Source organism: Podarcis muralis, chromosome 17, assembly GCF_964188315.1.
Source record: "Podarcis muralis chromosome 17, rPodMur119.hap1.1, whole genome shotgun sequence".
Classification (NCBI taxonomy): domain Eukaryota; kingdom Metazoa; phylum Chordata; class Lepidosauria; order Squamata; family Lacertidae; genus Podarcis; species Podarcis muralis.
Window position 1 is genome coordinate 23046938 of NC_135671.1, and position 16714 is coordinate 23063651.

General features: G+C 46.0%; 1 protein-coding gene across 1 annotated transcript in view; it reads left to right on the forward strand.

Annotated features, from left to right (window-relative positions):
• The window catches only part of SVEP1 (sushi, von Willebrand factor type A, EGF and pentraxin domain containing 1), a 129131-nt gene that overhangs the window by 13669 nt on the left and 98748 nt on the right, over window positions 1-16714 (forward strand). The window contains exons 2-3 of the mRNA XM_077921634.1: window positions 1934-2189; window positions 4504-4680. Of these exons, the coding sequence (XP_077777760.1) occupies window positions 1934-2189; window positions 4504-4680 (433 nt within the window). The remainder of the gene's footprint in view (window positions 1-1933; window positions 2190-4503; window positions 4681-16714) is intronic.

Genomic DNA, 16714 nt, shown 5'->3' on the forward strand with positions numbered 1-16714 from the left:
TGTGGGTCCATTGTTTGGAGCCAATGGAGGCCAGCCAGGACTGTCTGACTCTGAGGCAGCTGGGGCTATATTGGAATTTTCAGCTGAGGAAGTAACAAAACATGTGAACATGACCCGAAAGTTTAAAAATGCAGGGCATATATATAATCTCTGTTGTTTGTGAGAGGCATAATTAGGCCCAATGACGAGGTTGCCCACAGGTGACTCCTAAATGAACTTCTGGGCAAAACTTAGGATAAAGAGAAATCTTGTGTATCAGAATTTCAGGGGGGGCATAGATTATGTGGGGCTAAAACAGAGGAGTAGAACTTATGTTTTAACCTGGTTCTGTCCTCCCAAAGCAAAAGGTGGCCTGTTTCTTAGAGCAGAAGGTGATAAATTATTCTGTTTCCCATCAAATTTTCTCCCCATGTTCCGACTTGCTATTTCCTTTCTCCACAGCTGAGCAGCATCCCAGAAAATGACCTCCAGTGGGGGGGGGGAGCATTTGTGTGTGTGGCCCTCCTCAGGTTCTCCTTCTGTAGGAAGGACGCTGGTGACGCTGTGGTCTAAACCACTGAGCCTCTTGGACTTGCTGATTGGAAGTTTGGCAGTTTGAATCCCCATGACGGGGTGAGCTCCCATTGCTCTGTCCCAGCTCCTGCCAACCTAGCAGTTCAAAAGCATACCAGTGCAAGTAGATAAATAGGTACCACTGCAGCGGGAAGGTAAACAGCGGTTCCGTGCACTCTGGTTTCCGTCACGGTGTTCCATTGCGCCAGAAGCAGTTTAGTCCTGCTGGCCACATGACTTGGAAAGCTGTCTGTGGACAATTGCCGGCTCCCTTGGCCTGAAAAGCGAGATGAGCGCCACAACCCCATAGTCGCCTTTGACTGGACTTAACCATCCAGGGGTCCTTTACCTTTACCTTTTTTCCTCTGTGTAAAACCAGTATACAAGGGGAGAGAGTGGGAATGAGCAACTTAGCTCAGTCACCCTCCATGAGTTGGAGAAACTTCTGAAGCAGGAGGGAACTCATGAAAGCTCTGCGCATTGTTTAGATATGGGTTCTGAATACTATAGGAAGCCTCCACAACCACAGGAGCGTGCCCCCCCCCCACTCCAGAGGTTTGCACTGCAACTCTCTGTGCTCATGTTTTGGCTTTACACATAAGTAGACCTCCTGAAGAGGGCTTGTATGGTCCCCCAATGTTTTCCTGCATATACACAAATCACAGTTATATTGCATCAAGTTGTCCTTTTATGCTCAGTTGGCCAGAGCATGGTGCTGATAGTGCCTAAGGTTGCAAGTTTGATCCCCATAACGGACAGCTGCATCTTCCTGCATTGCAGGGGGCTGGACTAGATGATCCTCAGGGGTCCCTTCCAACCCTACAGTTCTATGATTCTGCCCCATAATGCAGTGCATTTGTTCAGAGAACAGATCTAACTCAGCTGGCATCAGCAACATTCACTCAACTTCACTTGATACTTCACCAGGCTAATCTAGTGTGATGCTCTTATGCCATCTCATCTAATATTTCAAGTCAGAGTTTTTAAAGTACTGATAAAAAAATATTTGCAATTTCCAGCTAGTGGTGAATGTCAGATCATTGTGTCTGGGTTTGCTTTTTTACAAAAGTGGGTGACTTCTCATTATAAGAAACTGCCTGTAAGACCGGTTGATAGCATCTGTATTATGCTATAATATAGCATCTGTATTAAGGCCGAATATAAGTGTGTGAACTGTGAGTCAGTAGTACTTGGCATTTTAACCACACTGGCTGCTGAAAGCTTGTTGATCTTACAGTCTTAATGCTGGGTGGTCCTTCAAAAGCTGCAGTTAAACAGCGTAACTAAAGGGAGTGCCCCCCTGGCTGAAAAGACCATGAGTAGGTCACCAGTTTGCTTGCACTTGGCCTTGAGATGTTATTCCCCCCCCCCTTTCTTCCAGCAAATACTGCTTCACTCCCGTGCAAATGCTTCCAAGGTGATATTACTTATTACCGACGGCTATTCCAACGGAGGAGACCCCAGGCCCATTGCAGCGTCCTTGCGTGAATTTGGAGTCGAGATCTTCACGTTCGGGATCTGGCAAGGCAACATACGGGAGCTGAACGACATGGCGTCTCACCCGAAGGAGGAACATTGCTACTTGCTTCATAGTTTCGCAGAGTTTGAAGCTCTGGCTCGCAGAGCCCTCCATGAAGGTACTTGCCTCCCAGTTGAATTCTGATAAAATGGAACACATTCCACTCCATGTAGGATACTTTCATGGCATTCGGAAATATTGTCATCGCACTGAACTTCTGTTATTTATTTGAATTCTACATTAATCAGGAAATCCTGATCAAATCGTTGATCAACTGAAAATTCAGGCGCTGAAGGAAACCATCCTTTTAGATACATAAATGGATTAATGCTAAACCCAAACACACAGAAAACAAGTGTGAGGCCTGTGAATGCCATGATACACATTCTAAGCTTAAGATTCACCTTAACTCTGGGGTGGCTAGCTCTTTTTTGGGGTCAGACAACTAAGCATCCCTCTGAGGACCACATGTCAGCAATGGGTGTGGCCAGTTCACATTTATGCACGTGTAGAAGCCACTTGCCAGATGAAGTGAAGCTGCTATGATACCTCCCAGGCAAGTGGGTCGCTGTTGCTTATTGGGAGGGGAAAGGAGTGGGGTGTGAGGGGCTGGGGAGGTCGATGTAGTGCAAAGATGCTGGCAGGGACACCAAATTGTCTCTGCTAGTGCATTTATATGCCACCTACACTCTTTCCGAGCACAATTCCAAGTGTTGGTGCTCACCTTTAAAGCCCTAAACAGCCTCGGCCCAGTATACCTGAAGGAGTGTCTCCACCCCCATCGTTCAGCCCGGACACTGAGGTCCAGCTCTAAGGCCCTTCTGGAGGTTCCCTCCCTGTGAGAAGTAAGGTTACAGGGAACCAGGCAGAGGGCCTTCTCAGTAGTGGTGCCCGCCCTGTGGAATGCCCTCCCATCAGATGTCAAGGAAATAAACAACTATCTGACTTTTAGAAGACATCTGAAGGCAGCCCCATTCAGGGAAGCTTTTAATGTTTGATGTTTTATCACATCATCATCATCATCATCATTATTATTATTATTACTACTACTACTACTACTACTACTACTACTACTACTACTACTATTCTGTTGGGAGCTGTCCAGAGTGGCTGGCAAAACCCAGCCAGATGGGTGGGGTATAATTTATTATTATTATTATTATTATTATTATTATTATTATTATTATTATTGCCACCTGTGGAGAAATTAGCATTGCATCTTCTCCCTGCCTAGTGAGCCACTTCTGTGCACATCACACATTTAGAATCCACTTGCTTTAGCATTCAGGTCTATGTGTGCTCTTGTGTAATCAGCACCTTGAATAATAATTATAATTCAAAACAACAACGACATCTGTACAGTGCTCACAAAACCAAATACTCTGGGTGGTATACTAATGTCCATAGGTCAGGAGCTGGGAACAACCGAGGCAATCCTAGTTGCTCCTCCTCCACATGTATAGAATCATAGAATTGTAGAGTTGGGACGGCCATCTAGCCCAACCCCTGCAGTCCATGAAATGAGCATCTGCCCAAGGCTCGAATTCAAGCCTTTGGGTGCTTTTTGAACTGTGCAGTCTTGAAATACATTTTATAAAAACAAACACCAAGGCTCTTGGGATTTTCTCTCCGACCACCGAAATCATTATTAAGTCACAACAAACGTTTAGAGCACTGCCTATGAAGTTCCTGTTGGGCCACTTGACTAGAAAGGGCTTTATCTGATTAACTTGGTAAGATATTCAGAGGGGTGACTCTTTGACTTCCTGTGCAAATTCAAACACTTCATGAATAGTCTATGGACTACTTCAACCTGTGAATGTTATTGAGTACTTTACAATGTACTGTCTGCCAGGAAAATAATTGCTCTTTAATAAGCTGATATCAAAGTTGATCACACCTTCTAAGAATCAGGCAGTGCTTTCTAAATAATGCTTTGAAACATGAGGCATCTTAAATTGAATCAGTTTTGCAAATTGTCAAACCAGACACCCCCAAGAGCCTCAGAATAAGTTTGTGAGTTGAGGACCTGCCACCCACTTGAGGATAAGAAAGACACAAGGACGCCGTATATTAGGTTAATGGGCTAAAAAAAGGCCACAACTTTATTGATTACAGCATGTGAGTGGTATTGGCTTAGGCATTGGATAAAACAACAGCGTGACTCCACCCCCTCAGGAAGGGGGGAGTCTATCAAGGGTTAACCACCAGTAGGAGGAGCTTGTTGATGCAAATACAACTGGAAGCTCCCCCTGATGTCACCGGGGGTCGTGCCATGGCCTTAGCCACCAGCAAGGGCGTCGGACAGGATCCAAGTTAAAATGTTCCTGATTAAAAAACTATTTTCACCATAGTTACGAGTATTATCTCTTAACTCGCTTGTTTGTTTGGAACCCTGTTTCCTTCCCAACTCACCCTCTGTGCGGTTACAGATTTGCCTTCTGGTAGCTACATCCAAGAAGACATATCTTACTGTTCCTACCTTTGCGACGGGGGCGAAAGCTGCTGCGATATCATGGCGAGCTGCAAATGTGGGACCCACACGGGACAGTTTGAGTGCATCTGTGAAAAAGGATACTATGGCAAAGGGCTGCAACATGAATGTACAGGTCAGTCTCTGTTTTCTTCTTCTTGGGTGCGAATATGACTAGGGATATAAGCATGGATTGAGGTGGCCTCTTCTGTTTTGCCAAACCCTTTTGAGCAGGCATCCGCAAACTCGGCCCTCCAGCTGTTTTGGGACTACAACTCCCATCATCCCTAGGTAACGGGGCCAGTGGTCAGGGATGATGGGAATTGTAGTCCCAAAACAGCCAGAGGGTCAAGTTTGGGGATGCCTGCTTTTGAAGTTTCAGTGGGGTCTTCTCCACCCAATAGTATGGGCAGCCCACCGTTTATGCAGCAGTTACTTTCCAAGGGCACCGTGCACATCATTGAAATCATGTATAATTGAAACCCATTGAAGAAGCCTGCAAACACCCTGTTCCACCCCACCCTGCCCCCCTTTCACCCTCTTAGTGACATTTCAGTGACGTCTTTATGACATTTCCAGGTCACTTCCGACTTCAGTGCCATGTAGCGCCAATATCGAATGCATGTAAACGGGGGAGGGCGCTGCCCATATAACAAACAGAATGAATGGCCTTATCAGCTGTTCGTGTCCAAGGGGTGACGTAAAAGGACTGAGCTTAAAGGGGTTGTTTTAATAAATTCCCCACCTTCTCAGTGCAAAATTCACTAGTAAACTGGCTGTTTGACTGACTGACAGGCACACTGAGAGCCAGTGTGGTGTAGTGGTTCAGAGTGGTAGACTCGTAATCTGGTGAACCGGGTTCGCTTCCCCGCTCCTCCACATGCAGCTGCTGGGTGACCTTGGGCCAGTCACACTTCTCTGAAGTCTCTCAGCCCCACTCACCTCACAGAGTGTTTGTTGTGGGGGAGGAAGGGAAAGGAGATTGTTAGCCGCTTTGAGACTCCTTAAGGGGAGTGAAAGGCGGGATATCAAATCCAAACTCCTCCTCCTCCTCCTCCTCTTCTTCTTCTTCTTCTTCTTCTTCTTCTTCTTCTTCTTCTTCTTCTTCTTCTTCTTCTTCTAGCTTCAGAAGCAAAGGCTGCTTAAAAGACCAGAGACCATCTTGGCTGTGAGTCCTGGGAAACCCAGCCAGATGGGAGGGAAATAAATTATTATTATTATTATTATTATTATTATTATTATTATCTCTGCCTTGCAGGCCTTTTTCCACCTGGCCTAGGAGGACAGGTGGATGGCTGAACAGATTCATGGGCTGTGCCATTATTTAGGGTGTTTTGTTGTTGTTATTGATATCCATCCATTATTTTTAGATCTTACTATAATTTATTTGGAAATCGTTCCATTGGGTTGCGTACTTTCCGATGCATTTATTTACTGTTTGCGCATTTTATGTTTGTTAATTACGTAAATCTTTTTATGCTGTAATCCGCCGCAAGCATGGTTTTGACTATGGAAAGGTGATATACAAATAAAACAATGGTGGTGATGTGTTTGACTCAGCCCTGCACCTGTTGCTCAACTGCAACCTCCATCATCTCAGGATGTTGCTAGGTCTGGTGCTCTAGTTATCTCTCGCTTGGACTACTGCAATGCACTCTATGTGGGGCTACCTTTGAAGGTGACCCAGAAACTACAACTAATCCAGAATGCGGCAGCTAGACTGGTGACTGGGGGCGGCCGCCGAGACCACATAACACCGGTCTTGAAAGACCTACATTGGCTCCCAGTATGTTTCCGAGCACAATTCACAGTGCTGGTTCTGACCTTTAAAGCCCTAAACGACCTCGGCCCACTATACCTTAAGGAGTGTCTCCACCCCCATCATTCAACTCAGACACTGAGGTCCAGCGCTGAGGGCCTTCTGGCAGTTCCCTGGCTGCAAGAAGCCAAGTTACAGGGAACCAGGCAGAGGGCCTTCTCGGTGGTGGCACCCGCCCTGTGGAATGCCTTTCCACCAGCTGTCAAAGAGAACAACAACTACCAGACTTTTACAAGACATCTGAAGGCAGCCCTGTTTGGGGAAGCTTTTAATGTTTAATAGACTATTGTATTTTAATATTTTGTTGGAAGCTGCCCAGAGTGGCTGGGGAAACCCAGCCAGATGGGCGGGGTATAAATTATTATTATTATTATTATTATTATTATTATTATTATTAGGATTGCAGTTCATCAACATCTGGTGGGCCAAAGGTTCCCCACACCTAAGTCAAAAGGATTAGGTTGCTGCAGGTGTGACTGCAGTCATTCTGAACCATTGTTGGTCAAACTAGACAACACCAGGTTAGAAGGGCAATCCCACTTGCACAACAACCTTCTGCTTGCACGAACCATTTTTACTTCAGCCCCTTGCATATACCAAAATCTGTTCTGGAAGGTTGGAAGTCCTGTTGTATCTACTGGTGTGATGTTGGATCTTGCCCAGCATTTACTGGGGTATAAGACTGGCGCTGTGGGTTAAACCACAGAGCCTAGGACTTGCCGATCAGAAGGTCGGCGGTTCGAATTCCCGCGACAGGGTGAGCTCCCATTGCTCAGTCCCTGCTCCTGCCAACCTAGCAGTTCGAAAGCAAGTCAAAGTGCAAGTAGATAAATAGGTACCGCTCCGGCGGGAAGGTAAACGGCGTTTCCGGGTGCTGCTCTGGTTCGCCAGAAGCGGCTTAGTCATGCTGGCCACATGACCCGGAAGCTGTACGCCACCTCCCTTGGCCAATAAAGTGAGATGAGCGCCGCAACCCAGTTACAACTGGGCCTAACAGTCAGGGGTCCCTTTACCTTTTTAAGACTCGCTATGATCCAAAGTCAAAAGCCTGGAGGAAAGCCAGATTCAGTTAAGGATATAACGAGGCAGGTTGGTGGTGGAACTAACTGGAAGAAGACCAGGGAAGGATATGAACAATTTGGTGTTCATATTGTGCTACAATCCAACGTTCTTGACAGATGTATGACAGAAGAGCTTCCTGAAAAGCTTCCATTTTTGTCCATTTATAGGCATCAGAACTATCAGTGTATTTGAATGCATTCTGAAGACTCTTCTTAGCCAAATGAGATTGCTACGCATATCTTTTTGAGCAGTTTTGTCAGTTGATTGTTTTCACTAATTGTAAAAAGACCTAAAAGCACATCTGTTTTACCATAGGCTGTAGAGTGAAGATAGTTGATTAATGCAAATTGAATTTTCTAATGTGAAATTTGTGCCTTTATCTGACTTCACAAGCTAAATGAAAATTTTACTTGTGGCCACTCTGGAGCTTATAATAGTCGTAACACATTCATCCTTACATTCAGCACAGTCTGTATATGCGAATATCATCTGGTTTTGGACTTGCAAGATCCAGAACCATAAGGTTTTTAAGAGTGCAATAGGCAGATGTTGTTGCTTTTCGTAAGAACATCAGCAATGCATCAGCCAGTAGACATTTTTAAAAGGTAGCAGATATTATACAAAGCACATGAAGGTTTGCCATCTGCTTTGCATGGGCTTATTGGAGAGAACTCAGCTGAAACTCTGCACACACATCATAACATTTAGCCCGGGGGGATCTCATTTTCCCTTGTAAACATGACTTAATCTTTCTGAAGTCTTGCTGCATTTCCTTAAAAAAAAGGACAAAAGACAACATGTTTGCCCCTTGTAAGTGAAGAAAATAGAAAACTATTTTGAAACCTTTTTTATTTTGAAAGAGTTTGGCTCTCTTTTTGTAACATTTCCCAGCTGAACTTATCTGCAGATTTGCAAAGCATGAAGAATTCGTCAAATACAAACGGACTGCTTTCCTTCCCCAGTACAGTGGTACCTCAGGTTAAGAACTTAATTCGTTCCGGAGGTCCATTCTTAACCTGAAACTGTTCTTAACCTGAAGCACCATTTTAGCTAATGGGGCCTCCCGCTGCCACCGCACCACCGGAGCACGATTTCTGTTCTTATCCTGAAGCAAAGTTCTTAACCTGAGGTACTATTTTTGGGTTAGCGGAGTCTGTAACCTGAAGCGTCTGTAACCCGAGGTACCACTGTATAAGCTAAGCAGGCTATAGCTTAGGGCCCCACTCTCTTGGGGGGCCCAAAATTTTTAAAGGGGAAAAAACTGGATGTACATTTCCAAAATATAAGATAAAAACAAATAAAATGAAACCTACATACAGCAGCAGTGTTTTGTGTTGTGTAGGCTCCTATGATGTACCGTATTTTTCGCACCATAGGACGCACTTTTTCCCTCCTAAAAAGCAAGGGAAAATGTGTGTGCGTCCTATGGAGCGAATGCAGGGGGGAGGCAGGCGGGAAAAGCCCTCAAGAGCCGCACACAAGCTTCGTGCGCTCTTGTGGGCTTTTCTCCAGGAAGGAGAAGGGACTGACTGGCTGCAGCAGTCCCTTCTCCCTCCTGGGGGAAAAGCCCCCAAGAGCAGCACCCTTTTTAAAGGCTGCGCGGCTCCTGCGGGCTTTTCTACGAGGTGGGGGAATCCCCCCACCTCCCAGAAAAGCCAGGAAAAGCCGCACAGCCCCTTTAAAGAGCGTTCGGCTTCTGCGGGAGGTGAGGGAAGCTGCAGCAGATTCCCTCCTCCCGGGCTCCCTTTGAAGCGGCAATGTGGGAGGGGAGCAGCTTACACTCGTGTAAGCAGCTCCTCTCCCAGTTTCCTCCTTCAAAGCAACTACGGAGGAGGGAAGGAAGAGGACCATGGATCCTCCTCTGCTGGAGGCTTCAGCAGATTCCCCCCTCCGTGATTGCTTTGAAGCAGGAAAGTGGGAGGGGGGCAGTTTACACTCGTGTAAGCAGCTGCTCTCCCACTTTCCTGCTTCAAAGCAGCCACGGAGGAGGGGAGGAGGGGACCCATGGATCCTCTTCGCTGCTCGAGGCTGCAGCAGATTCCCTCGTCCCGGGCTCCCTTTGAAGCAGGAAAGTGGGAGGGGGGGCAGCTTACACTCGTGTAAGCAGCTCCTCTCCCACTTTCCTCCTTCAAAGCAACTACGGAGGAGGGAAGGAAGAGGACCATGGATCCTCCGCTGCTCGAGGCTGCAGCGGATTCCTCCTCCGTAATTGCTTTGAAGCAGGAAAGCGGGAGGGGGGCAGTTTACACTCGTGTAAGCAGCTCCTCTCCCACTTTCCTGCTTCAAAGCAGCCACGGAGGAGGGGAGGAGGGGACCCATGGATCCTCTTCGCTGCTCGAGGCTGCAGCAGATTCCCTCGTCCCGGGCTCCCTTTGAAGCAGGAAAGTGGGAGGGGGGCAGCTTACACTCGTGTAAGCAGCTCCTCTCCCACTTTCCTCCTTCAAAGCAACTACGGAGGAGAGAAGGAAGGGGACCATGGATCCTCCGCTGCTCACGGCTGCAGCGGATTCCTCCTCCCTGATTGCTGGGAGCTTCTCTGGGCAGGAATTCCCTCAGCTTAAGTGGGGTGGGGGAAGTGTGGCAGGTAGGGGGGTACCTACCTAGACACTGAAGCCACATGTCTCTTAGATGAAAATTGGGAGTGAGCATTGTGTGAAGTGGCTGTGGATCTCCTGCCGCAGAACTGTAGGACTGTATAGAGTTGGGAGGGCCACCCAAGGGTCATCTAGCCCAGCCCCCTCACAATGTAGGAATCACAGCTAAAGAACGCCAGGCAGATGGTCCCCCAAACGCTGCTTAAAAGCCTACAGTGGTGGAGACCCCAAACACCTTACGAGGTCATAGAATTGCAGGGTTGGAAGGGAACCCCAGGAGTCATCTAGTCCAGCCCCGGTGGACAGCGGGCGCAATCCATCCCATTGCGCAAGACTAAAGATGCTGCGCAAGGCTAAAGAAGAAGCCAAGGCAGGGATGGATCGTGCTTGCTGCCTTGTCTTCTTCTTTAGCTGCACTGGAGAGGTTTAGCTCCTGGCTGGAGAAGTTGCGCGGCTATGGATCCCGCGCGCTGTCTTGGCTTCTTTGCTCTTTGGGGCTGGGGGGGGACCCGGGCTTCCCCCGCAGCCCCGAGAAGCTCTGGGAGAAGTGGACAGGCTGCGTGCAGCCTGTCCGTTGCTCTTTGGGGCTGGGGGGGGGATAATATTTTTTTCCTTGATTTCCCCCTCTAAAAACTAGGTGCGTCCTGTGGTCCGGTGCGTCCAATAGAGCGAAAAATACGGTAAGTCATGGGCCCCGCCTACTAGCCTGCTTCCTAAAATATCACTGGTTTGCTCATTTCTATATATAGGGTGCCTACATTTTGCATGGACTGGTTGCATGGCAACATGGGCAAATGGCTTTAGATACCTATCAGGTCCATATCATATATTCAACACACACAAAACAGCGACAATTTGTTGTTGACAAAGGACAGCTGGACATATAAAGGGCCCCATTACCAGTGGCGTAGCGTGGGGGGTGCAGGGGGGGCCGGCCGCACCGGGTGCAACATCTGGGGGTTAGGGTTAGGGGGCGCAAATCCACGGGTTAGGGGGCGCAAATCCATGGGTTAGGGGGCGCAAATTACTTGCCTTGCCCCGGGTGCTGACAAGCCACGCTACGCCCCTGCCCATTACCTTCAGTAGCTGAGGGCCTCATCAAACCTAAACCGGGCCCTGCACACCAGACACTATGTATAGGTAGAAATTGCACAGGGTATCTGTTTGCATTAATTACTGACTTGTGCATGTAAAAAAAACCAAAACCTGAATATGTGATTGTTTAATAATCTGCATGCCAATGCCTCATTAATTCTTTGTAGGAAATTGGTTTTCCATGCGGATTTTGTGATGTGTGAGGCAATCATTTTAGGGAAGACCTGGGAGTCTTTTGCTCTAGCTGCCTTCTTGATAACTCTTTTGAAAGATATTAAATGAGTCATTTTTACAAGTTAATATCGAGGGCAGATTGGTTGCTGAAGATATTTTAGTGCCCCACCCCCCACGTTATTTTCAGGACACAGCTTTTGTGTCTGCAACTTTTCTCACATGCATGAAACTGCCTGAGTGACCTTTTCATCAGTACTGAGATTTTAAAAGTTTATACAAATAATACAAAGACACTCTCCTAAAAAGGGTGAGTCTGGCGGGTGAATGCATGTATCTGGATAGAAACCAATAACCCTCTTGAACTTCTGATGACTTTTACAGTGCTTCTTTTTTTGTAATATAGCAAAGTATCAAATAATATTCCAATATCTTATCCAAAGAATGTCATCATCCAGCTATTTTGCCTGGAAATTGTTTTTCTTGCTTCTGTTCCAGGGCGGCTCGCAATCTAGATTGTTAGTTCTAACCCTTTCAATGCCTCATTAAGTTTCCAGGAAGAGATTCTAGAATTCTCTTAATTAAAAACCAGATACTTGTGAAAATGAGCCACTTGCTTGTTTTATGCTTCTTAACTCCTTGTCATAAAAAAACACAATTCCAAACAACTACTTGTCTGATTTTCCAGTGGTAGGCACCAGAGCTTCTGTGTTCAGATGACATGGTCAATCATCTCCTCATGAAATTAAGAGGGCCATTGGTAGCTCTAGTAGTTATAAATCAATAGAAGATCAATGTCTCATTGTTACTGATTACCGTTTCTGAAACTTAATTTAAAGCAATTGGTAAAAACCAGGCCAGTAAACCCCTTTTAATGTGCTGAAGCTATGGGGTGGCGATGGCAAACAAATCTATCCTGTTCTTGAAATACTGACTGCAGAACAGTTTCCCCCAAATTCTGTATGCAGCAGAACTCTGGGGACACAGCAGATTTCTTCCATTTAATTAAAAATCTGAGTAGAATGTTAGGTCTTTTTCTCCATAAATTGACCACCCCCTTAGCCTCCAGGGCAGGAAGGGGGGCAGCAGTGAGGAAACTATTGACAGTGTGATGGCTGTAGCAGGAACTTCAGACACCCATCTCTGATAGAGCAGCGTAAGTCATAAGAGAGTATATTATAAGGAGTTCTGGTTCAGTCATCTGTCTGAACTCTTCTGTATATAAGTGGAATATATTAACTAGCCATATTTTCCTAGCAACCATTATATGTACCAGTAAATTTTGACCTCTTCATCTTAATTATGGGATATGTTACACTGTTAAGTACTGGCTTAACCTTAAACACAAAAATTAAGAGTCTTGGTTATATTTTAATATTGCTCTCTGCTTTGATGTAAAGCTTTGGTTCATTTACTTCTCTTTGATTTGCTAGGCATGGCTTTGATCGAGGTTGAGTGTCTGATGAGTGCTATTTAATCAGCCCACTTATTCACACACTGAGAAATTCACTTGGCGCAGGAATGATTTTTACAAATATCATTTTAGGAGGACAGGAAGTTTCAGATAAGCGTTTTCCAGACTTCTAATAGCTGAAGCACACTTTTATTTCCAGAGTAAGTGAACACGGGCATGCCGTTCATACGTAGAAAAAAGGTTTCACTTTGAAGGGGGTGAAATAGAAGAATGCATCGTCTAGGGCAAGGCTGTCCAGTTTCCAAGAGACTGTGATCTACTCCCACTAAAACTGGCAGTGATCTACCCTTTGGATTGACCAGAGTTGTTGAGCTTTTTGGGGGGGCGTCAAGAGCTCGCAATCAACATGGGTTGACCAGGGACATCCTGCGATTGACCGGTAGATCACAATCAACCTGTTGAACAGACCTGCTCTAGGGGCTATCAGAGGGGCTATCAGAGTGTATGGGGCTATCAGAGTGTATGGGGCTATCAGAGTGTATGGAACTTCTGCAACCCTCAGAACCCATCAAAACATGGAGCGTTGCAACAGAGTTCAGAATCAGTCTTTCATGATTTCAGTTAGAATCGAAGGTACAATGGCATTTCCATGCGCTCTGGCTTCCGTCATGGTGTTCCGTTACGCCAGAAGCAGTTTAGTCACGGTGGCCACATGACCCACAATGGGAAAGTAGCTGAAAGGAGTCTGATTGCATTTCCTGTTGGCATGCTACTGTCACTGATACAAATGACATCTTTCCCTATTGATTCAAGACTGTAGGGACCATTTTGTAAACCAGTTAGGAACCTAGTTGCTCCCAAGTGTCTATCAGTGAGTAGCTTTTGATAAAGTTTGGAAAATATTTGGCTTCCATGTTTTTCATTTCATGAAGGTTTCTTTCAGCGCAGAGGTTATAGCTGAATGATGCAAAAACACATCACAAACCTTAACATAATGGGACTGTGGGCACTTCTTTGTGCAAATTCGATTCTGACTGAAATAATGAGAGACTGATTGTGCACTGTGTTGCAATACTCCACGTTTTGAGGTGAACTGTTTGAACTTTGTCCGCACTGGCAGGTGGGAAGGGAATTGTAAGTTCTGATTTTCTATTTAGAACGAACATTAGTTTCATGAGTCTGTGGAAGTGTTTTCCCATTTTATGCTAGTTTTAAGTATGAACTTTTAGAGGAAATTATAAAATTAGAATGGCATATTCATATAGCCAAGGACTGGGAACAAGAATGAAACTGCATTCTTGCACAATTACATGAATAACAAGGGGAATAAGCACCATTTGATTTTCTATGTTTTCTAGTGCCTAAACACGTGTGCCTCAGCTCTGTCATGCTAATTTAAACCATCTGACCCTTGGCTGCTAAGTAAATAAACATTTTAAATGGCACATGTTCTCAAGCTTTAAGCTCAGCTGTTTCCGGCACTGCGCGTCTCTAGTGACTGGGAATATTGGTTCAAAGAAATATAAACATTGTTGTTGAGCAGCATAGTTAAATAATCAATGGCATCTTAGGGAGGCTAGACATTTCACACCAAACTCCTAAAGGCAATGGCAGCTTGCTGAGTTTGTCATATTTTCATTTTGAAACATTCACCTGGGCATATGTTACACCTATAACATGTCCAAACTCAAACTCCACATTATCTGCATTTGCTTTTTTAAAATTTGCATGTACAGTGGTACCTCTGGTTGCGAACGGGATCCATTCCGGAGGCCCGTTCGCAACATGAAAGGAACGCAACCCGCAGCGGCGCGTCTGTGTACACACGGGTTGCGATTCGCCGCTTCTGCGCATGCGCATGACATCATTTTGCGTGTCTGCACATGCACGAGCGGCGAAACCCAGAAGTAACCCTTTCTGGTACTTCCAGGTCACTGCGGGACGTAACCTGAAAGAACGTAACATGAAGTGGACATAACATGAGGTGTGACTGTAGCTCTCAGTGGCGTGCAGTCCGTGGACTAGGCTAGTCACTTAAATGTTCCCCTGGCACCTCCTTCCCAAAGCTCAGGAAGCTTGTATCTGGCTTAGGGAGGCACAATGCTCCAACAGATCCAAGAGCCCTTCTGCCACCTTCCCAAAATCCTTGAGTTACATACGCTTCAGGTTACAGACTCCACTAACCCAGAAGTAGTACCTCGGGTTAAGAACTTTGCTTCAGGATGAGAACAGAAATCACGTGGCGGCAGTGATTAGCTAAAGTGGTGCCTCAGGTTAAGAATGGTATCAGGTTAAGAACGGACCTCCGGAACGAATTAAGTACTTAACCCGAGGTTCCACTGTACTGATGAAGCCCAGGACGGCGAAACAAGGCCAAAATTCCGGAAATCCTTGTCTTAGACTCTGTGAAAGGATTCTGTGGAACTGCTACAACAACAACAACAACAACAGCAACAGCAATAATTTATTATTTATACCCCGCCCATCTGGCTGGGCTTCCCCAGCCACTCTGGGTGGCTTCCAACAAAATATTAAAATACGGTAATGCATCAAACATTAAAAGCTTCCCTAAATAGGGCTGCCTTCAGATGTCTTCTAAAAGTCTGGTAGTTGTTGTTTTCTATGACATCTGGTGGTAGGGCGTTCCACAGGGCGTGTGCCACTACTGAGAAGGCCCTCTGCCTGGTTCTCTGTAACTTGGCTTCTCGCAGTGAGGGAACCGCCAGAAGGCCCTTGGAGCTGGACCTCAGTGTCCGGGTAGAACGATGGGGGTGGAGACGCTCCTGCAGGTATACTGGACCGAGGTCGTTTACAACCTTTCATGTGGATTGTTTGGACCTTATGAACAGACAGGTGGAATAGACACTATTACACGGATGGACCTTATGCACGAACTGACTAGAGAATGATCTGACTCACTGGGTCTTCTGCTTTGTTCGTTTGTTGAACTTTATGAGTTACTTCTGTTAAAATTTATGATTTGATACATGAATAGTATACCTTATTTACCTGTATCTAAGAACACAGCTGGTAGGGACGTGGGTGGCGCTGTGGGTAAAAGCCTCAGCGCCTAGGGCTTGCCGATTGAAAGGTCGACGGTTCGAATCCCCACGGCGGGGTGCGCTCCCATTGCTCGGTCCCAGCGCCTGCCAACCTAGCAGTTCGAAAGCACCTCCGGGTGCAAGTAGATAAATAGGGACCGCTTACAAGCGGGAAGGTAAACGGCGTTTCCGTGTGCGGCTCTGGCTCGCCAGAGCAGCGATGTCACACTGGTCACGTGACCCGGAAGTGTCTCCGGACAGCGCTGGCCCCCGGCCTCTTGAGTGAGATGGGCACACAACCCTAGAGTCTGTCAAGACTAGCCCGTACGGACAGGGGTACCTTTACCTTTTAAGAACACAGCTGGTTACGTCTTGTGCATTTATTGAGTATGATTTACATGACCATAGGTTTGTTTGTTGTTGTTTTACACAACATCAGGACGCCATGACATTGCTGCCTCTTCCCCCCCCCCCAAAAAAAATCGCCCTCACAAGTTGGTGCCTCTGGTCCTAACTGTTCCCCCTACGGAAAATTTCACCGCTGCAATAGGCACTCAGGGTGATTTCAGGCTGAAGTGATTTATAATTTCTTCTGCGGGGTGCTGCAAAGGCAAACTAATCTCTCTAATATAGCAGTTACAAGGCCCAATTTGTGCCTTGTGAGTAGTTTGTAGTTTCATAATGCAGTGTTGCAACACACGAGAGTTTCTGAAAGAGAAAGAATTAGCAGTGGCTGAAATCAATGCAGAGCATCTGTTGGTTATAACAGGAAATATGCAAGAGTTATATAGTACATGCTGGGATTTAGCACAAATCTTCCCTGATCCTTGTAGACATGTTAGATGTTTCATTTGCAATTGCTGTACAAGACCTATATATCAAATATTTAATGAGATGCGCTCACTGGAATACTTTTGTAATCCTAGCAGCTTTCTATCTGATAAGTTCTTCGCAGAACTTTTTAAAAAGATTTT